This window comes from Eucalyptus grandis, chromosome 7 (genome assembly GCF_016545825.1).
Source record: "Eucalyptus grandis isolate ANBG69807.140 chromosome 7, ASM1654582v1, whole genome shotgun sequence".
Taxonomy (NCBI): Eukaryota; Viridiplantae; Streptophyta; class Magnoliopsida; order Myrtales; family Myrtaceae; genus Eucalyptus; species Eucalyptus grandis.
Genome location: NC_052618.1, coordinates 37952799 through 37976139, shown reverse-complemented (window position 1 = coordinate 37976139; position 23341 = coordinate 37952799). Strand labels below are relative to the sequence as shown.

The following is a 23341-nucleotide window of genomic DNA, read 5'->3' as shown; positions in this document are numbered from 1 at the left end:
ATGGAAAATATTTAGGGATACCGTCTGACTAGGGCCATTCTAAAAAAAGAAATGTTCTCTTGGATTTTAGGGAGAATACATGCAAAGTTGGAGGGCTGGAAAGAAAAGTTTATTGCTAAAGGAGGTAAGGAAATTCTCATTAAATCTGTCATCCAGGCACTTCCTCACTACGCCATGTCGATCTTCAAAATTCCTTTGTCTCTTTGTAAAACTATAGAAAAGAGTATAGCTCGCTTCTAGTGGAGGAATGATCAGAACAGAGCAGGGATACATTGGAAGAAATGGGATATTCTAAAGAGGAGTAAGGACACCGGCGGTCTAGGATTTTGCGATCTAATCGAATTTAACAGAGCCATGCTTGGCAAACAAGCGTGGCGATTACTACAACGGCCTCAAGCTTTATGGAGTCAGATTTTTAAGGATCTATATTATCATTCTATAGAGTTCCAATCGGCGGATAGAGGAACTCGACCATCCTTGGGATGGCAGAGTATTCTAGTGGGCAAGGATGCTATTTTACCTCACGTTAGATGGTCAGTGGGTAATGGAAGGAATATCATAATTCAAGAGGATCAATGGTTACCAAGAGGAATTCTTGGTGGACCCGCAATGAGAGAGGAACCAACACTGGTGGCTGATCCTATCGATCCCATCCACAATAGCTGGAACACATCTCTGCTCCATAGTTTTCTAGATGACCAGATTGTAGCAGAGATTCTAACCATTCCAGTTAGACCTACTTTTGCCAAAGATCAACTAGTCTAGACAGCCACAAAGGATGGCCGACATATGATGAAGAGCAACTACCATGCTTTAACCAACATCAACAGAAACCGCAACAACCATACAAGTATCAACCTCATATCAGCATCCTAGGCTTCTGTGGAAAAAAATCTGGGCCATGCGAACAGTTCCTAAACTACACATATTTCTTTGGTCGATCTGCCAAAATGCAATCGCATCCAAAGCCAACTTGTTTCAGAAACATATCATTACTGATCCATTATGCCAGATTTGTAAACAGAGAACTCTAGAGACATTAGAGCATTTATTCCTATTCTGTTCGTGGACTACAGACATATGGGCTCATCCATAGATCAACATCAATTTATAGCCTAGCACGGTTACTCGATTAGAAGTATGGTTAACAGAAAAGGCTGTATCGCAGAATCACTCAGCTGCTCTGGAACTCATTGCCAACGTTCTTTGACAAATCTGGCAAATGAGAAATGGCTTCATCTTCCGCGGCCAACATCTGGACTCAACCCTAGCAGTGGAGAATGCATTAACACAGACACGACTTTATTAGGCTTATGTCCCTACCTTTTTGACAAGAGCTACAGCACAACCGAACCCACAACGGATATGGAAACCACCGAACCCAGGTATCTTAAAATGCAACATTGATGTAGCTTTTCAGCCAGGAAGCACACACGGATCGATAGCTTCTATTTGTAGAGATCGGTATGGTAGACTTACCGATATTTATTCTACACGATTTCTGGCTACATCTGCTCTGATCATGGAGTTCCAGGCTCTCACCTTCACGCTCCGGCATTTGCTACGATAGGGACTCGATCAAGCACAAATCGTACTTGAATCAGACTGTAGCATCATCGTCGACGTTGTCACGCGTTTGGGTTCGCCGCCGTGGGAGACCCGTGCTTTGCTTGCGGAGGCCATTGCTTCGCTTCCTCACTTCCCTAATCTGACTGTACAATTCTGTAAGCGTGAGACAAATGATGTGGCCGACTGGGCTGCTAAGACCTATCTTTCGCAAATTTCGGCCCAAGATTGGAACATCTTCTGCCTTACCTTTTGCTTGACCTTGTGTATGCCGACGCTTTAGCATTTGGTTGTAAGGTTCCAACATTATAATACTATTTCTACTTTCAACCAAAAAAAAAAAAAAAAAAAACTTAGAAAACCCTAATTTGTAATCACTTCACAAATGCCCATCAAGTACTTGACAATGTAAAATCAAATGAATAAGTGCAATAAAGGTCCTAAAACTTATCGGGAAAATGCAATTGAGTCCTAAAACTTATAAAAAGTGCAATCAAGTCCTAAAATTTGTCAAATTAGTTTAATCGAGTCCTAAAGTTAATACCGTTAAACTTTTTAACGGAAAATATTGACATGGCGCGGACGTGACATTTAGAATGAATTTTTATTTTCCATGTGGCTTTTTAAAATTATTTTGTATTTAAATTAGATTTAAAAATTACAAAAAGAAAAGCTAAAATTTATTTAAAAAACAAAACAGTTCAAAAAAACAAAATGGCAAATTGCTTCCTTCGTTCTTAGGAAGGGCGGCGACAAGGGTGGCCAGCCCTCGCTCAACCAGGGCAAGGCCTTACTGGCCCCAAGCGAGGGCCAAGCTAGGGCGAGGGTGCCCAGACCCGGGCACACCGACCCTCGCGGGGGCGGCAACGACTCGTCCAAGTGCGGCGAAGAGCCACAAAAGTCCACAGACTGCCTAATTGACACCAACAAGTAAAATCTCCTTGTGCTTTAGGACCCCATAGTAACACCTTCGCCTAGGGTTGGCCACCCCCGCTCAAAGCCGGCTACCGTCGCCGGCTCCTCTGGTGATGGGCGACGGCGGTAGAAGTGGCAGCCATTTTCTTTCTTTTCTTTTTTTGAACTGTTTTGTTTTTAAATAAATTTTATCTTTTCTTTCTAGTTTTTAAATCTAATTTGAAAAAAAAAAATTAAAAAGCCACATGGAAAATAAAATTATTTTAAATGTCACGTTAGCATTTTCTGTTAAAAAGTTAAACGATGTTAATTTTAGAATTCGATTAAACCAATTTGACGAGTTTTAGAACTTAATTATACTTTTTATGAATTTTAGGATTCAATTGTATTTTTTCTAAGTTTTAGAACTTCTATTGCACTTATCTCAAAATCAAAATACGGGCCTCAAAGATTTGTCAATTTTTATCACTCTTAACCAACTCGACCATCAACCTTTTTATTTTTATTTTTTTCTGGTGTTCCTAGGGATGGAGGCATGACGAGTTTGGTGGGACGACGCCCCAAAATGATGTTTAGTACTTTCCAATCCCGTTACCGTCTTGATGCAATAGTTCAAACCGACTAATTAAAGACTTGCAGACACGTCAGCTTTCTCTCTCTAGCACAAGCGCAAACTTTTCTCCCTTTGTGCACCGCAATCAAAGATTCGTGGATAGCCGACTGGGCAAGCTTATCGGGGAACGAGCACAGGCCGGGCCTCGAGGCATTTTTTGGGCTCGGGCCTAGGCCCGAAGTAATTTTTTGTGTGGAATTGAAAATGATGGATTGCTTAATATATTTTTCAACTCTGAGTATCTAATTTATAACCTCAATGACATAAAATCAATGTTAGATCTACAAATCGTGGTTGAGTCAATGAATTTCAAGTACCTCAAGTTTTACAAGTTTATAACTTTGGATGCGGATGGAGTTACGAGACCCTGCAAGTGCAATCCTGGAAAGCTCGTTCAAAGATTGGTGAACTGGTGGTGTTTAAGGCTGTTTTCAGCCTTGAACATTGCTTTCTTTTTTTTTCTTTTTTTTGGCCGAACATGTTGAATTTTTCATTACCATACATATACAAGTGAGTCACTGTTTAAAGCAGCCAATTTCACAATGTTAAGTGCTATAGGTATTGTATTCTAATTAATAATCTAAAAGAGCTCTCACTTCTAGATTAAAAAAAAATCTATATAAAGTTTGGCACTTTTCTGGAATAAATTAGCCGATGAACGATTTGACAGAATTCTCCATGCCATGTCCTGAAAAAGGCGATTATTCATGAGCTTTACATTGCTTTTAGCTATAGGTTGCAAGTCATCATTTTTATATTTTCTTCTATATTTCTGACAATTATATTTAGGTTCATCATTGGAAGAATGAATTAGGCATTTTGTTAAATACAAACATTGTGTACAACATAATGGGAACCGAATACTTAATTTCTACTTCTGTCACCAGCTCGAACACGTGTTATAAAACCGTTAATGAAATACAGATGTTGTGTAGTACAATTGTGTATAAATGACAAGTGCGATCATCGCATACGGTTTGATTAATCATCTAGATTCATAAGTATAGTTAGAGCAACTATCGATATGTATAAGCTTTATGGTAATTTGGAAACTGAGGAAATCAATGCATTCTCAAACTTTGCTAATTTTTAATGCAAGATCGTCCGAAAGAAAGTTTAGACGCTCTCATTGTTAATGGGCCCAATTCGACCTACCCGGCCACAGATGGTCAAGTTTGAAGTGATCTAAAATCACTCCATATAATCTAGGGTTCTATTGGGACAGATTGCTCTATTGTTGACGAAGGGGAAGAAGCAAATGTGACAAACGGAAGGCAACAAAATCTCGTAGCGCTAGACTCGGTCTTAGCAATTAAACGATGTATGTCTCACATGGATTTTATATGATTCCATGATTAGGATTGAGCAAGCTCACATCTACCGATTGCATAGAAAAGAGGTATTGCATGGTGGTGGAAATGATTTATGAGTGTTTGCTCTAAAAAAAAAAGATAACCAATTCATTGTGATTGATGAGCGATGGAGTTTTATTGATCGGGTGAAAATTGGTTGATGAAAATAATCTAACTCGATAAACAATCGACAACAATACGACATGGACATGGACATGGACATGGACATGGACAGGGACATCTATATGGTGCAGCAGTCAACAACTATGCAGTAGCGAGATCGACAAGTAGTCTACAGATGTTCAGCGAGACTTGTGGATGGAGCATACAAAGGGCTAGCCATCATAGCATTTGGCTAAGTGCTGGAAATAAGTGGAGAGCACATGGACCAGAATATCAAATAAACAGGGAACCGATGCCCCTCATTATCAATTTAACGTCTTATAATGCGCGAAATAAATCATTTTACAGTCTTGACTACAAAACTACAATCATGACAATCAAGACCATATGGCCGCCTCAATTTTAAATGCTTATATAAATTCTAACAATAATTTTCTTCACTCTTTAAAACAAGGCCAAATATCCTGAGAAATTAGGTTTTAGGTTCACGAAGAATATTTTAAAATAGGAAATTCCAATCATCTTTTTCTTCCGTCCTGTGGGTTCAACTCCAACCTTTATCTTCACGCCCGGAATCCTCGCCTTTGATGGGGGAGAAAGATGGATTGTTGTTCCAGGAATGGATTTGCCTTCTAATAGACGTTCTAGCCTTTCCTGCATCAACATAAGATCCCATGCTAATCACCTTTTGTTATCGTTATTATTATTATTATTATTTTGTAAAGTATATCAATTTTCTAATTGAGTCATTCTCAAACAAAGACTTTAACAATCTTTTGAGCTGAAGTTGAGTTTCGAGCATAGAGTATGCGAGTTAAGTCGATTCAAGATTGAGTCTCACACCATATCAACTCGACTTGACTTGACCCATCCACAACCTAAACACAATGTGGGGCATTCATATTAAACCTGCAAGATGTGATATAAAGATTGAAAGCAATGCTTTGACAACATCTGCACAAAATTTGTAAATTTATCTAAGTTTATAACTTCAAGATATGTTATTGCTTAATTAATTAACATTTCATCATTCTCTCCAAGGCTCTATTTATATCGAAAAATATGAATGATTTGAAAAATATTTTTTTGAAATGGTTACTTCTATTGTTTTTAAAAATGAATGAACAATAAATATTTTCATCGTCCATAAAAATATTTAAATAAGTTTATTAATGATTGTAAGCAATACAAGTAATCATTTTAGAAAAGTATTTTATAAATCGTTCATTTTTTTTTTCAAAATAAATGGGGCATACTTATAGATATTCTGATTGGCATGAGATCTGCTTACTGATGAGAGCAGAGGGCATCTCCCAAATGGCAAGCCAATCTGAAACTGAAACTGCACCCCGAAAGTGGACAAACCCAAAGCCCAACGACATATTACTGCGGACTAGACAGGACATGTCTGTCTCTCTCTCTGTCCACAATTGTTCTTTTGCATCTAAGCACTTCAGAGGCCAAACAGAATCCAAAGCGGATGACAATGCTGTCTTTTTTATCTAAGCACTTCACAGGCCAACACCACCACTTGGATTTGGTGGCAAAATTACAAAAATATATGCAAAGACAGACATATTGGTAATAGATAAAGTTTTGCTAGTTTAGAGATGGATAGTTTAATGCCAAAGCATGTGATTCTTGGGGGCTTGTTACTCATTGTTTATATATAGAATTAAAAATATATATATGAAGTGCAGCCATGGTGGAAAGATGAATTGCTGTTTTAGCATGTTTACATTTGTTTAAGGGGTTGATGACCATTCAATCACAAACAAATATTTTCAGTTATATGTGCATCAAATAATTTCTATATGAATTACAATAAGATGTATTTGATTGTAGCATGTTATCATTGTGTACTAGTCTCTGGAGTGATCACGAAAGAAGTATGGCAAGTGATTAGGTAAGTTACATGAAGCATTAGAACCTGGAACTAACCAAAGTGGTGATAAAATGAATCCATAAATAGCAAGGTCTCGACCTATAAAACCCTAACATGTAGTCACCTAACAAGTGCCTTTTCAAGTACTTGACAATGAAATATCAAGACATGGACCTCAAAGACTTGTCAGTTTTTATCGCTTCTCACGTGCTCTACCATCAACTTCCTTTTTTCCCGCTCTTCCTAAGGATGGAAGCATGGCGAGTTTGGTGGGAAAACAACTTTATGATGGGCAATTATTTCCCAATTCCATTACTGTCTTGGTGTAATATCTCAGACCTACCTTATTAAAGCAGTCAAATTCTCGTCTAGTACCTACAACCCAACATAATATTTTATGAAAAACATTACCGTTATGTTGAGTATATTATAAACAGCTATAAATTTTGTAAAGACAACTATTATTCCAAACTCGGACATTGTAAACGTCTTACTAAAAAGTTGAGATCCTTAGAGTATAAGATTGAAATGTTGAAATTTTAGCATGACGATCATTAAAATCTAAGATGTAACAATTATTAGAAGTTAAGTATGAAATGGTCATCATTGCAAAATGTTATATTGTACCAAATTTTGTTTAAAGCGTTCTGAGATTTTTGTAAGAAATCTTAGGAGTTTTAGCAAAATAAAGACAACTAAAAAAATCTCAAAAATTGTTTTAAAATTTAAAGTAGTTAATAATTATGAGCATTTTACTAGTCACACATACAGGATTTTAGGTACAAAGTTTTCAAATATAATATCCCAAATCCGTCCTGAAGGTTATTAAAGTCTTTCTACTAGTTTATTTTGTAATATATGTATTTTGTCAAAACCATATACACTAATTTTATGTTAATTCATGTCTATTGAGCGATTCATGTGCTTTTAACTTATCAAGTGAGATGACAATGATTTTTTTTCCACTAAAAGTACGTTAATATTTTACTGTTCTGATGTAGAAAGTATCGATTTAAATAAGATGTGTCTCGAATTTATTTTTAATGTGTAATTTATTAAAAATATTTCGTTGAACAGAAGAAAAAGAAGCGGACAATGTTTAAAAACAAAAAAAGTGATGCAGTCTTGAAAAAAATAAAATACTTTCGAACAAAGAAGAAAAGAGTATTTTTTTTTTCTTTAGTTATTAACTCTTTTTTTTTCTCCTTCCTAGATGATAATATTCATGATATGATTCTTTTGATTAAAATAATTATGCAATGCTATGATTCTCATTATGCTTCTTTGACTTAGGTAGTGTTTTGCACTAACTTTCACGCACCAAATTAACTAAGATCACTTTTTATAATGAGACCAAACATAGACTATCAATATAAAGGATAATTATCCGAAAAAGTTCCAAACTTATTATACAACAATCAATTTAATTCTAAAACTTTTCAATTTAGTTAATTCAGTTCTAAATGTTTTGACGATTTTTCAATGTAAATTTTTTTATCAATTTTGGCATGACATCATCTCACTTTTTCTAAGGCGCAAAATCCAAATCGATTTCAGATCCTCTTTCTTCCTGTGCATATTCAGCTCTATATTATAATATGAATATTTTAGAGGTGCATCTTCGGCAGTTGTGTCATGTTGGAGAAAGAACTGGGGACAACATTATCCAACAAGTTGTCGTAAAAGCAAAGATCCAAATCCTCTTTCCTAGGTTATGCCTTGCTTAGTAGACGTCTTACCCTGATAAAGGCATTTCGCCCTCGAGTCCTACGGGTCAACATCAAGAACTTCATTTCCCAACATTAAAAAAATTAATGATGATCAATGCCCCATCCATTTGTTCCATTTTCAAATGCCATTTCTTTTAATAGGATGCCAACTAGGTCTAGAAATTTTGGGGCAAATAAAATAAAAAAATAAAATACAATAAAGAACTAGATCTTGAGGATAAAATCTAGGAATAATCATCATGTTAAGCTGTCTCTCAAATTCAAAATCATTAAAGAAGCAGCAAACCCCTTTTGACATTTGCATCCCCTCTTATCATGTCTCACCTGCCCTCCAACGCATTTGAGGCAACCGTTTGTTGGAGAGTCGTGATCAAATTTTGTTTATGTGCATGCCATGCATGACCCCTCAACTTGGAACTTAGAATAGCATTTGACTCGTCAATGTCGATATCACTATGTTTCTTGACACCATAGGTTAGACAGCAGGTCTCGAGGATGGCCTTGAACCATAACATTCGAGGACTAAAGGGGGGAGCTGCTTAGGGCTAATGATTAGAACTCGATCCGATTATCCGAGCTTGATGAAAATTGGATTAGATGGTGAATCGTAATCAGTGAGTCGATGACCACTCTAACTTGGCCAATACTATAACATTGGACACATTGATGTCGATATCACTCTGTTTCTCGACATGTACGATACAACATCAAGTCTCGAGAACAATCTTAAACCACAAAATCCGAGGACTAAAGGGGTGAGGTAATTATACTCTGGAGGGTCATGATTAAAACTCAATTTAATGATCTAGACTCCACGGAAATTGGCTTAGATGGTCGATTGTGATTGATGTATCGAAATGGGTTTCCGTGATTTATCAATCCCTTTTAAAAGCCCCTTTTGTTCTCTAGCTCTAGTACTAATGGGTAATGAATTGATTACTTCTTAAGAAACAAGCAATGAGTTTGCCTTTGACTAAACAAGGTAAAAGTTAGCCCAACGAGATTCAATCGAAGTCCCAAGTCAAAAGTATCATGAGAGACCAATACAATAATAATAATCATATGATTTCAATTCATTTAGGTGAAAATTGGTACTAAGGGATGAAAAGACTATTGCCCTTTTTTTTTCCGTTTCTAAATTTGTAGAAATTTCTTAATATTTTTGTGGAGCGTGATTTATTGGTTCTACTCACACTAGTCATTATGTATCGGTCATGTGAATTTCTTTATTTTATATTAAAAGGATGATGATTATATATATTAACTCCTGCTCTAGGATTGATTATGTGGTGAGGACGTCCCCGTGGTCACGAACATAACAAATATTAATCGCGTGGCTTTTTCAATACACAACAGAACAATACGGTCGGCTCTCGTTTTGACTCGATCAAACTCGGCGGGTACCTTGTAATTTCAGAGCAATTGCCTCCATTGTGCCATGCATATTTAATAATTTGCTTATTATTAATCTCAAAACACTTATCCATGGGATCTGAATAAGTCGGACCATACATTTTAAGTAAGTTGACCCTTATAAATATTATACATTTTTTTCATTATCCCATCCCTATCAATTTTAATGTCGAATTATATAGATAACAAAATCACCAAACTTCAATCGTGTCGAACAGCGTAACTATCGAGGACTAAGAAAAAGCGATAGCCTGTTTGACGAAGGATGTCGCGCCATGCTCCCCCGGATCCGGAGCGATCGCGGCCGCCTGTTCTTTCACCGGGCGACGCCGATGGCTGGCGAGGCCTGCGGTCGCGCGCTTCGGTCGGCAAAGAATTGTCCAAGTAGTCGCGAGAGTTGTTTAAGAAAAAGAGAAGGGATTCCGGGGCTGGTCAGAGGGGCACGTGATCGCCACGTGATGAGAGAGAGAGAGAGAAACAAAAGGTATTCTTGCCGGGGAAGAGCAGGTGAAAGAGGAGGGGCTTAGCATGGAGTCGCTCATACCTTCCATTTTTGTACATTTTAGGCATGCTTTTTAGACCCCCCAAAAAAGGCATGCTTTTATTTATCTATTGAAAATTAAATAGTGACTCATTTATTGATATTAAATGTGGATAAAAAATTTGAGACGTTACTTTTTTGATTTTTCTAAGGGTGGTAATGAGATTGTAAAACTTAACTCCGTTGATTCTGAATATATTTATTTGGATATTAAGAGGATAATAAATGAGTTTAAATGATTCAATTTTTTTTTTCCGAAAACGATGTTTTTGTCGACATCATCCAATCCGATCACGAGATATATTCACACACATGCAAATAGAAAATTTAAAAAATCAAGAAATCGCAAGGGAAGTGGAAGATAGATCCATCAAATCTAACTCAAATATTCTTTCCAATTCGTTGAAAAAGATACGTCGCCATCGAAATCTGATCACCTCTTATGGCACATGAATGCAAAAATTTGCCAAAATCAACACTTTGAATTCGTACGATCGCAAAATATCAATATCATGATAAATCATAATCAATTGTTAGATTTGATTGACTTATCCAACTATTCGTCAATAATATATCACGTTATTTCATATCACATTCGAATACATTGATATCTATATTTTAAAAACGTGCGGAATAGTGGCAATTTTGCCAAATTTTCCACTCTCCATAACTAACTTTGAACTAGAAATCACCATACCTAAATTCTTTTTTCAAAATATATTTTAAAAAATTTTTTTTTTTTTTTTTTTCCTGTGAAAACAGCTACCGAACGAGAATGACCTACTCCGACCTCGCTATCAAGTATCGTCTACGGCGACCTACTCGAGCGAAGGAGGCCACGTGTCAGCACGTGGGGAGATCGGACGGTTACGAGGGGGCCAGCCAATGGGAGCGCTCGCGAGCGTGGGACGGGCCGCACCGGAGCGGAACTCCGATCAGAGCATACGATTTTTAGGCGCGTTCGCTTCGAGGATGAAGGCCTCCTTCCCTTTTTTCGTGTCTGCGGCCAGCCGCGATTCTCGTTCACCTCGCGAGGAGGACTGACAGTCGCGAGGAGAAGAAGAAGCAGAAGCAGAAGCAGAAGCAGAAGAAGCTCTCGATGAAGAAGCGGAAGCGAGAGATCGGCGGCGGCGGCGGCGGCGGCGGCGGCGGGGGGAGGATTCCACCGCCTCCTCCGCGCGACGCTCCGCCACAGCTGCCGCTTCCGCGGGCCCCTCGGCGGCCTCCTCCCGCTGATCTCCGCCGCGTCCGGCTGCCTCCTGTTCCTCCTCGCCCTCCTCTCCCTCCTCTCGCCGTCGCCGTCCTCGCAGCAGCTGCGGCAGCACCGGCACCAGCAGCAGCTCCTGCTGCGCTACCGCGGCTCGGTACGTATGCGCGGATGAGTGTGTTTGCGTTCGATCTTCGTGTGAGCTCCGTTAGTGAGGATCGAGTCGCTCTGACGTCGCTGTTTTCTTTTTTTTCTTTTGTTTTTTTCCTTTTCGCGTGGCGCCGTGATCAGGCGTCGTCGGATCGGGCTGGCGACGGATTGGAGGAGGAATCGCCCGCGGCGGCCGGCGGCGTGTTCCGCGTTCCGGTAATGAACGTTAGAACCGCGTCTTGGGCGTGGTGGTGTTGATAGGCTGAATCATTTCAATCTGCGCTGTCGCGTTCGTCTCGTTGGTTGATCTTGAGATTCGTTTTTTTTTTCTTTTTTGTTCCTTTGGATGCGAAATGAACAGTCTAGTGGAGGAAGCCTGAGCAGTGATTTGTGGACTTCGAGGTTGTCGAGCTGCTTCTATGGTTGCAGCAATGCCAGCGGCAAATTCACGAGTAAGCATTTTCCTGTTCATATCTCGCATGTTGACTCGCTCGGACTGTCTCTCATCCTTTGCTGCAATCAGTCGTGGCACGAATCTTGGAACGACAGATTCATCTTCAATTTGCCTCAATTAGACTTCTTTGCATTTTCGACTAGAAAAAGAGAGGAAAGAAAAGAGTAATTTAATCTGGCGTTGATTCTGTATACTATCAATCGGTGTTACGCTCGACAAGTTCTCTCCTTTTCTGGCATGGCTTTAATTCTCCCTTTATCGGGAGGTGGAAGAGCAGCGATTGAAGCATTTACTAGTTATGTACAATGTTGGCTGTCATTTCGATTAATTTTTATTGCTGTCTGTTTGAGAAAATTCTTGGCATTTGGCTTATATGGATTATAAACTCTGTTTTTTTCCCTTTGCAGCTGCTGAGAAGAAAACGCAACCTAACCGATACCTGTTGATCGCCACTAGTGGAGGGTTGAATCAACAAAGAACAGGGGTAAGTTACCTAAGCTGCAATCTTAGCCATACCTGTTTTTACTTTTCTTTTTTCATAATCTTAGTTTTCTTTGACATGAGTTCAGTTTATCATTGATTTTGTGGATTATCACCTTGAGAAGTGGTTGTATTTCCCTGCAAATGTTTTGGAGAACCTCAATATGAAGCAATTTTGGAAAATATCTGTATTAATTTGCTGCAGCTCTGGTATAATAACAGCGTCTGGTCACTTCAGCACACAGAATGTTATATAGTATATAACCTTGTTAGAGTTTTGATAAACAGTATTCCTGAGTGTTCAATGATTGCTAGCTTTTATTTAGATATCTAAACCCTTTGCCATGTAGTCGCTTTTGATGAGATGCTTCCCGAAATTGTGATGAGATATGCTGTTTTGAACTTGAGCAGTATTTGAATCTTTTGTCTCGCTTTCTGTGGTTAAGTGCAATTTCCTTTCACATGTTCAATGATCCTGGGAACGGACATCCCTATTGTTATCTATTCCAGCTGTGGAAGTGATATTCTTCTTTTGATGTCATAATCTGTCCAGTTTAGTTACATCTGACTTACTACATATGTACTCCCAGTATGAACTCCTCCTATTTGTGTTAATGCAGATAACAGATGCAGTAGTTGCAGCTTATATACTGAATGCCACCCTTGTTGTGCCCAAGCTGGACCAGAAATCTTTCTGGAAAGACTCAAGGTTTCTTGACTTCTCTATTAAATAACAACCCTATAAAGTTTGGTTATTTATATTGCAGTAGGCACAAAATATCTGCTCTTACATGGGTATTGTGCTCGGTGCAGCAACTTCAGCGAAATCTTTGATGTCGACTGGTTTATTTCCTCTCTCTCAAAGGATGTAGAAATCATAAAGCAGCTCCCAGAAAAGGGAGGAAAAGTACTGAATCCATATACCATGAGGGTCCCTCGGAAGTGCAACCCAAAGTGCTATCAAAGTCGTGTTCTGCCTGTCTTAAACAAAAAGCATGTAAGGACTGTTTTTTATAACGATACTGGACACATTTATTGTTGAAAGTTCTTCACCGTGTTCAAGCGCAGACGTTGAACTGAAGCTTTTCTCTTCTAAAATATATTGGAGAATATCTACCTCCATTTGCTAGTGAGTTAGTGCATGAGAAGAAATCTCTCCAATCGATGCACCTAAAGGTGCATGTATGGGAAAAAGATCTACTTACTATTTGAGGGGTTAGAACTACGCATACAATCCAAAAATCATGTTCGGAATTTGGATTAAAATGGCTGCAAAATGTAATATTTTTGTGCTTGAAGTTTCACCAGAGAAGCTGGACCAAAAATTGTGCACAGAAATGGAGGATTGTGATAATATATGTTAGCTCCTGAAAAGGTGGGCTTAGCTACATTGTCCTGGAGAGATATTTCAGTGCTAGAAATGTGTTTTGTTTGCTCAAACCTGTTCTGTTGAATTGTTAAAGACTGATATTCTTCCTCTGAGGGCTAGTTTTTGGGTGACTTACGATTGGTTGAGAAGGTTTTGGAGTTCAATCTGATTTCTGCACAATTTTAGTTGGTTGAAAAAGTTTGGATCACATTCTGACGTCCAAATAGTTTAGTTCCCATGAATCTTTGTGTTTGTTTCACAACTATTTCTATAAAGTTTCCTGATTTGATTCATTTGACATGTTCACATTCTTCTCCTTGCAGGCTGTTCAACTTACCAAGTTTGATTACCGACTATCAAACAGGCTGGCCAAAGATCTGCAAAAGCTGAGATGCAGAGTAAACTACCATTCTTTGAAGTTCACAGCTCCAATTGTTGAGATGGGTAGGACACTGGTAGAGAGGATGAGGTCGAAAAGCAGTCACTTTATAGCCCTTCACTTGAGGTACGTTTTCCTTATTATTCTGTCAACTCTCATTTTTGTAGGTCACTGCTGTGCATTTTGATGTAGTCAGTCCTTCCACTGCCTGTGTAAAAATACTGTTGTATATATCTGTTTGTCAATTTTGTTAGGTATGACAATTTTCTCTATTGCTTCTCTCTACCAAAGACTACAAAAAACCATGTGAGCTTAGGTTTGACAGTGAAGAAACAAAAAGATGAACCTATTGATTGGATCAGTGATACGTTATAGGTTTGAGCCAGACATGCTTGCATTCTCTGGATGCGATTATGGTGGTGGAGAGAAAGAAAGGCGGGAGCTTGGTGCTATTCGAAAGAGGTGGAAAACTTTACATGTAAGGCGATCATGGCATACAACTAGTGATAAACATGGGAAAAAGACTATAGAGATCCTCTAAAGTAGAGCAATTTTCATGAAACTGCAGGCAAGCAACCCTGACAAAGTAAGGAGGCATGGAAGATGCCCACTAACTCCGGAGGAAGTTGGTCTGATGCTGAGGGCACTTGGCTTTGGAAGTGATGTCCACATTTATGTGGCATCTGGTGAGGTGTATGGTGGCAACGAGACATTGGCACCACTGAAAGCACTCTTTCCCAATTTTCATTCGAAGGAGACTATCGCAAGCAAGGAAGAGTTGGCACCATTCTCATCATTTTCATCTCGGATGGCTGCACTGGACTTCATTGTTTGTGATGAAAGCAATGTTTTTGTTACCAACAACAATGGAAACATGGCCAAGATTTTAGCTGGCAGAAGGTAGTCTCTTATCTTTTATCTGGTTGTGGTTCATTCTGATGTCGTGATTACAATACTGCATAGAAATGAGTAACTGAGGACACAGTCTGCGCACATGAGTTCCAATGTTCAAGTTGCTGCTTGCTGTTGATCACCATTCTGCTCATCCTAATTGACAATGTTGTGATTCAGGAGATACTTTGGGCACAAACCAACAATAAGGCCAAATGCTAAGAAGCTATATAAACTATTCCTAAATCGGAGTAGCATTCCATGGGAGGAATTTGCTTCCAGGGTTAGAACTCATCAGATTGGTTTTATGGGAGAACCCAATGAGGTCAGGCCAGGCAGAGGCGAGTTCCATGAAAATCCATCGTCTTGCATTTGTGAGAAGCCTGAAGCAAAGGACAGGGCACTCATAGATGCCCCCAGAAGAATCGATGACAGCAGTGAAGACGATAAAGAGAAAAACGTGGGGAAGATGTCGACGTATGACGAGATGGAAGAGCAGAAACCCGAAGATGACGGGCCAGACATGGATTATATGGAAGATGGAAATGAAAGCCAAGGGAAACGCTTACCGAACGGATCGGATTCTGAAACCAACCTACTTAAAACCGAGCAGCCAGAGCTGGAAGAGATGTTTTCTGACTGAAGGAAGTTACAGTCTAGCCCTTAATCGATTCACCATTCAATTCTTTGGGGTCTTTCCGTCAGCCTTGGAGCCCCTTCTGGGTTCTTCAGACAACATCAAGAAGGCGCATTGTATATAGAAATCTGGTGCCTGATGTTCTCAACCACATCGGGGGCTAACTGCGAGCGAATCCCCAGCCTTTCAGGATTAATTTTTTTTTTCTTGATTTTATTCAGGCAGTTCCTTGTAAATTACAAAATTTTGGGCCTCTTCTTTTTGCTGTGATTCTTAAGCCATTTGCCGTAAGGCAGAGGAACTTGACAAAAGATAGGAACAAGGGAATAAGAATCGGTAGTTTAATTTTGTAGGAACTATATGTTCCATGATGTTTTATCGAGTTTTTATTTTTATTTTTTTTAGGGGCGAATGTTTTTGACAACATCAGTGGCAGAAGCTCTGATCTGTTCGTGTGGTCGGTGTCGTTGGTAGGAGTTGGTACAAAACACACTTTCAGGCACATGGCTTTTGCATGATGACAGTTTACTTAAGTATCAAGCGAGCAGGGTAACTGCAGAAAATTCTAAAGCAAAAAAGATCTTCATAGGACGATTTTTCAAACTCTCGTGCCATTGCGATTGGTTGTCTGGAAGTGAGCAATTGACGGACAAGATCTTTTTATGCCGTCGAGGGAGACAACCATGCTTGAAATCAAAGGAAATGATTTCTCCATGGTGGGAAGAAGGAAATCGTTTTCTGGAGCTCCTTTTCTACACGCACTCACACAAAACATCTCTCTTTACCGGTCTTCACTCCTCTTCGGTTCCCCTTTCTGTTCGGATGCTTTACGGTGATATTACTCTATGATTACTTTTTTGAAATGGAAAGTGATTACTCATTTGCATTTTTTTTTTCTGAAATATGGTTTTTTCAGGTTGCTTTATTTTGATTAAAAAGAAGCATAGAATTTTCAAGTACACCATCACCGAGCAACTGAAAGCCAGTTATTTTCCTTCTTGTTCAATAATAAAAAAAGAATTATTTTCCCTTAAAAATAATTTTTATGAAAATTATTTTCCACCGTCTCCCGAAAGGAATATTGGTTCTATTTGAGTGTCTCTAGGTTATAAATTAAATGGTAGAGTGATTTTATACTAAAAAGTTGGGAATGCATACATGTAGGAAACTAACTTCGTCCTCCCTAGTACTAAACCTAGACTCATACACTAGATTAGGGCGCGCATGATAAAATTTATATTTCTCTATTTCTTTATTTCTCTGTTCGTTGGAACATGTTTGAAACAAAATCATTTTCTAACGCATTGATTTGATTTTTATTTTAATGCATTTTGTTTAGAAATATATTTGAAGAAGAAATTAGAAACTACAATTTTAATTTCTCAATTTCTGAAATAAAAATTAAAAAATTAATTTCTGATTAGAAATCAATTTCTATTTTAGAAATTTGGTCATGAGAAGAACGGACATCGGGTAAGGCCGGGCGCAGCCCATAACTGCCGAACGGCGTCGTGTGATCCTCAACGGAAAGAAGCGGGAGAGTGGGAGTGGGACCGGAGCGGAGGTGAGCCAATAGAATGCGGAGGTGGACAAAATCGTGATCCACTTCCGAAAACCACGTGGCACACTCCCGTCCATTCTCTCTCCTTCCCTTTCTCTCTCTCTCTCTCCTCTTGTCCATTCGCTATTTCCACACAGCATGTACTGGAGCATGTATCTGTGACAGAGAGAGAGATATCATCATGGCCTTGCGACTGCCATCGCAATTCTCCACGCCCCGCCACCGTCGCCGGGGGAGCGGCGCCGCCGCCGCCCCCGCCGCCGCATCCGCCGGGCTCTCGTGGCGGCGCTCCCTCGCGGCGGACGCCCTCGTCTCGTCCGGCTGCTCGAGCTCGCCTCTCGCCAGCTCCCCGTCGCCGTCCCCAGGTACGCCCCCCACGCTGGCCTTGTGTTCGGTTCTCGAGCTTCCGACGGCTCTCGGGTTATCGTGCAATTCGCGTCGAACGTCGTCGGATTGTCGTGAGAGGCCGGTGCGAATTGGCGCAGCTTCGTGTGAAGTTCCCGTGCATTCTACTTTTATGCTGCTTTGGGCTCAAGTATTCCAATCCGTGTCACTTTCATGTAGCACACTTGTAAGAGCTTTGCCATCGATTCTTCGGCCCTTTGTTCGCGTATTGCTCGTCTTGAAGAAGGTAATGGCGTCGAGATGGACTTCCGGTCGGTGGCGCCTGAAGCCTTTTTTAAGAATATTTTAGCATGTGGATAGGCCTTTGGAAATAACAGCACCGCAAATGGATTATCGCCTTTCGGATTGATTTCCGATTTTTCTTACCTTTGCTTCATTTGCTGTTTAGGCTTTGTTTGGTTTGCAGAAAATGAATGATTTGGAAAATATTTTTCCTAAATATGATCATTTGTATTGCTTGAAATGATTAATCAATGAAAAATGTTTTCATTATTGGTGACGATTTATATCTGAACATTTTCATAGACGACGAAATTTCTTAAGCGATATAAGCTATCATTTTTAGGAAAATGTTTCACAAATCATTCATTTTCTACTGAAAAAACGGTGCCTGAGTGTTAGATTTCACTTCTTGTGCTTGGATGTCGAGTCATTCACTCATGCTGCTTGAAAATGTGAGTACTCAGTGTCATGTGCTTGGTTTTGATGGATTAAGAGCATTCAGTCTCACTCGATTCACACCTCGTTTTGTTTTGTCCTCTTCGCATCTTTTTGGCAGGGAAATCCCACGCTCGGCCGTTAGTCACGTGCACTGCGCAGGCACCGGCTGCTGCGAACCTTGCTCCAGGGACACCAGTTAGGCCAACTAGCATTCTAGTGGTTGGTTCCACTGGGACACTGGGCAGGCAAGTTGTAAGACGGGCTCTAGATGAAGGTTATGACGTCAGATGTCTAGTCAGGCCTCGACCAGCTCCAGCTGATTTCCTTCGTGATTGGGGTGCTACAGTTGTCAATGTAGGTGCCATGACTTATGACATGATCACTTCAACCTGACCAGTCATTTTTTCGAGTCTAATTTGTTGGAATATAATTTCTCCTTTGTCGTAATGGTCGTCTTTTGAGTTTCCTGGGTTCAATGGCAAATTCTAAACTAGGATTGTCCTCCAACATTTAGGCAGATTTGAGCAGGCCGGAGACTATACCTGCAACACTTGTGGGGATTCATACGGTTATTGACTGTGCGACGGGGCGCCCTGAGGAACCAATAAAGAAGGTGAATTCTTGATCTTCTTCATTTTCTCATCAAGCATTTTTTTACAGTAATATGAACAGTTACTTTAACTTTTTCTCCTTCACTGCCCCATTCCATGAATTAATTGAACAGTATATTGAAATAAACATGATTGTTTGGCTTTCACTCCCCTTTTCCCTTGAGATGCTTAATTCCCTTTTGGTGACAATGTCACTGGTGGTAGAGTAGAGCAACAACCCAACTTGGTTTAGTTTTCAATATTCACAGTCCTACCACTTAAGGTCATTTTTCTCTGTCATCAGGATTGGCATATGAACATGTTTCTGGCGAACACATGGTTGTCTGCTGGAGCAGACTACATATCATCAGAGATTATACAATTTTCTTTTTCACTGTTCTCGATTACTTGGCATTAAACTTCTCTTCCTTTTGAGTTGAACTGTATGAAGTAGTCTTTGTTTGTACTAATATCTCTCCTCTTCATATATTTAACTTTTGTCAAGATAATAAAATGATGGATGTGCTTGTAGAATATAAGACGTTTTGTTGAGTTAGGCATGGAGTTGGACCCCTGCAGAAGTTTATCTGCATTTCTCACTGATGTGCATCCACTCTGTAATTAATTCATCTGACTTTCAGGTACATGTCCATGGGTTTGTTGGTCTTACCAAATTTATGTTCTCTTTAGGTAGATTGGGAAGGGAAAGTTGCTCTTATACAATGTGCAAAAGCAATGGGTATCCAGAAATACGTGTTCTATTCCATCCACAATTGTGACAAGCATCCAGAGGTTCCATTGATGGAGATAAAGTACTGTACAGAGAAGTTTCTGAAAGACTCGGGCCTTAATCATATTGTCATTCGCTTATGTGGTTTCATGCAGGTAAACATTCTGACTGAAGTTGGGTCTTACTCATGATATTTAGCAATACTAGAATTTTTTTACTTACCTCTCTCAAGTTAAAGTAAAGCCAAAAGAGGACAAATGAAAAGGGAGGGAAAAAGGAAAAAATGCATTCAAACAAAAAATGTGGTATGACTAGCTTTCTCATTAATGCGCAGTGGAAGCAATGCCTCATGTGAAAAATCCAGCTTGCTTGTTTTTGTCCACTGGAAGCTGTCTCCTTTCCTTTCTTTCTTGGCCAGAGTGTCTCATTCAATCAGAGCTTCACCAGGCTAACATCCTTGGCCCTCTCTTCAGTCACTTGTAAACACTATTTTGACTTGTGAGAGGACTGCCTTTGTGCTTTACGCCAACATTAGATCTCTGTCTTTGGAAGCACACTTAGCTGACTTGGAACTTCAGAGACTGCATGCCATTCTCACTGCTCTTGGGTCTTGATAGTATTAAGTAATGGTTAGCAACCTTTAAGAAGTTCAACAGCGGAAAAGTTCACCTAAATGAAATTATATTGTGTCCTAGGTATAACTACGCTTTAATCAAGTGGTTTCTAACTATTTTAAACATTGTCTTTAAAGAATATTGCTTGCTGATTGTCTCTAAATGTAGTTCTGATTGCCAATTTTCCAGGGATTGATTGGTCAGTATGCAGTGCCTATCTTGGAAGAAAAATCAGTCTGGGGAACTGATGCTCCAACTAGGATTGCTTATATGGATACCCAGGTTATTAGCTCATAGGAGGTTGCGGTTCTTACTTTCCTGTAGACAATTCTGTGAGGCCAATTTTGCATAATTTGGTCTGAATCTAGTTATATTAATATCTCACACCAGGATATAGCTCGATTGACATTTATAGCTTTACGCAAGGAAAATGCGAATGGCAAGCTCCTTACATTTGCTGGACCTCGTGCGTGGACAACACAAGAGGTAAGTGACATCACTTAACATTGTTAAAAAGCCTAAGATACTTGTCTACAGTTCCCAATTCTGTCTTTTCTCCCTTTTAACCTGATGAGATTAATTTCTGGTAAGCATTATTCTATCCTGATGAATATAGAAATAGTTGAAAGGAGCTATATCGGTTGTGTGTTGAGGAGCCTTTCAAACGTTGATCAAGTGCCACTGCTGTGAGCAACAGCCTTAATTTAAATCAGCCAATGTAGCAACAGTGTTGATGATTTGGTTTGTGTTATAAACTTTATCAGCACAGTATGCTGTTTTTTTTTTGATTGAAAATACTTGTCAGGTAATAACATTGTGTGAGAGACTTGCTGGGCAAGATGCAAATGTGACTACAGTTCCAGTGTCGGTCTTGAGGCTAACTCGCCAAATAACTCGGTTTTTTGAGTGGACAAATGACGTTGCTGACAGATTAGCATTTTCAGAGGTAATGCACTGGAGGATCTTGCTTTTTTGTCAGAAGCAATGTTCCATCTAGGTTTTAAGTGATACAGTGATTTTCGTTTATCCATAACATGGATGTTTTAGACTGTTACCTATAAGAGGAGGCCTAATATAGGTTACATGCTTATTCAGGTGCTTTCAAGTGATACTGTTTTCTCTGTTCCCATGAATGAGACGTATGATATTCTTGGGGTGGATTCTAAGGATATTGTCACCCTAGAGAAGTATTTGCAGGATTACTTCACAAATATTTTGAAGAAATTGAAAGATCTCAAAGCACAATCGAAGCAAACAGACATTTTTTTCTGAAGGAGTTACATCAATGTGTGAGTGAATTCTTTTCTCATGAGAATAGAGTTATTGATTATTCGTTATAGCACTTGCAAGCGAACAATGCCATCTGTTCTGGTTCCCAGCTTGTTCCTTTCCCCATCATTTGTGTTACCCTTGTAAGTTGTAACATGTTCCGCATGGTAATTACAGAAATCAGATGTCTTGTTTGGCTTTCTCATAAGGCAAGCTGAGAAGTGGTTTGCCCTATGTATTCTGTACTATTCAGATCCGATGTGCTCTCTTGCTCATCTTGTGTGGATACAGAGGATGCTACTTGTGTAGAAAGCATAGTTTTGGGTAGGCTCGGTCGTTTCTTGATTTGTGCTATAATACCTTGTGAAATGTTTACAAGTCTACTTGTCCATGTTTCGCGTGGATTGTCTTTCAAGTTTGATTGAAAACATATGTATTAGTCAGCCCCTCTACTCCTGCACATCTAACTTTTTGAATATATAGTACTTTAGAGGGTTAATACTACGAAAAACCCCAAATTGATATGTTTGTGATAAATTTATCATAAACTAATTTTTTAACCTAAAAAAATTTAAATTGGTATATTTGTGTCAAATTTACTCTCCATTAATTTTTATTATATTTTACAATTAAATTGTTGAGTTGGATGACGTATGGAAGTTAACGGGTGTATAGTTTGGGGGTTAGCGTCCGTTTGTCACAAGTGGATTAATTTATAATTTATCGTGATATTAATTCAATTTAACGGAAATGAACGGAAGATAAATTTGTTATAAATGTATTAATTTAGGGTTTTTAGTGATAAATGTTTCATATATATACCAATTTAGAGTTTTTTGTCACATGTGTACTTTTTTTGGCATTAAAGAGAATTTATTAAAGGGTGGGAATTATCACTTAAGAAAAATAACATATTTACTTTAGCAGATTAATAAACATTATTAATTAATTTGCCTTATATATAAATACACTCTGCACTCATTAAAACATCTCTCATGTCATATATTATAAAATTTGGATTTTCGATCAGATGAACAGAAAACTTCAGAGTATGATTTGCGATGGTCTGTCGCCTATGGCCTAGATATTTAGTTCAACTCGAATTGTTTGATCATTTTCTTAAGTAGTCATTATCCTTTACGCAACATCACTCTAATATTATAATTTTTACTGCATGTTCTTCTGAATGGAACCAAAGTAATTTTTCTCCGTATGTACCACATCCCATGCCGTGCACTGGGGGAGTCAATTTTATGCGAACTTATAGCTATAATTGTTTTCCTATCTCGTAGAGTTCATTTTAGTACAGATCTTTAGTATGACCAAAAGTGATTTGATTATTTTCATCTATGTTAATATTTTGAAAGAAGTTTTTCTTAATTATTTTAAAAGATATTTCTTATTTTCGTAGAATCGAGTTTACTACAAACTAGTGAGACATTTTTCTCTAGATTTCCACTTTTTAGTTTTTTTTTTTTGTCTTTTTTACCATCCACTTTTTAGGTTGATGGAACAAAAATTCATGCATCTAAGATATAAAAAGAAAAATTAAATGCTTAAAATGTTATATTCCATGTCTTGGATATATTCTGCATCTTTATATTATTAGTACTAAAAACTGTAACGATACTTCAAGTTGATGAGAATAAAGTTTTGCATCTTTTTTACGTAGGCTGATTTTCAGTTGATGAACAAGTTCTTGCATATGAGTTAATGTAAAAAAAAAGGATAAATGTTACAAAAAATCTAAACTGATATATATGTGATCAATTTAATCTAAATTAATTTTTTAACCACAAAAAAATCT

General features: G+C 38.7%; 2 protein-coding genes across 2 annotated transcripts; both read left to right on the top strand.

The window, feature by feature from the left end:
- Nucleotides 1-11241: 11241 nt before the first annotated feature.
- LOC104453461 (O-fucosyltransferase 6) lies at nt 11242-16109 on the top strand (the record flags this gene model as incomplete). The annotated part of the gene is made up of 10 exons (XM_010068020.3): nt 11242-11502; nt 11637-11711; nt 11857-11947; nt 12357-12433; nt 13050-13138; nt 13243-13426; nt 14122-14303; nt 14553-14655; nt 14746-15077; nt 15249-16109. Coding segments are annotated over 10 exons (1857 nt in total), but the record flags the coding sequence as incomplete, so codon positions are not given.
- Nucleotides 16110-17402: 1293 nt separating this feature from the next.
- LOC104455535 (protein HIGH CHLOROPHYLL FLUORESCENCE PHENOTYPE 244, chloroplastic) lies at nt 17403-21820 on the top strand. The gene is made up of 8 exons (XM_018859654.2): nt 17403-17631; nt 18450-18685; nt 18846-18944; nt 19612-19806; nt 20455-20547; nt 20656-20751; nt 21071-21211; nt 21361-21820. The coding sequence occupies exons 1-8, from the start codon at nt 17448-17450 to the stop codon at nt 21535-21537; spliced, it is 1221 nt and encodes a 406-aa protein (XP_018715199.2). The 5' UTR covers nt 17403-17447; the 3' UTR covers nt 21538-21820.
- The last annotated feature ends 1521 nt before the right edge of the window (nt 21821-23341 follow it).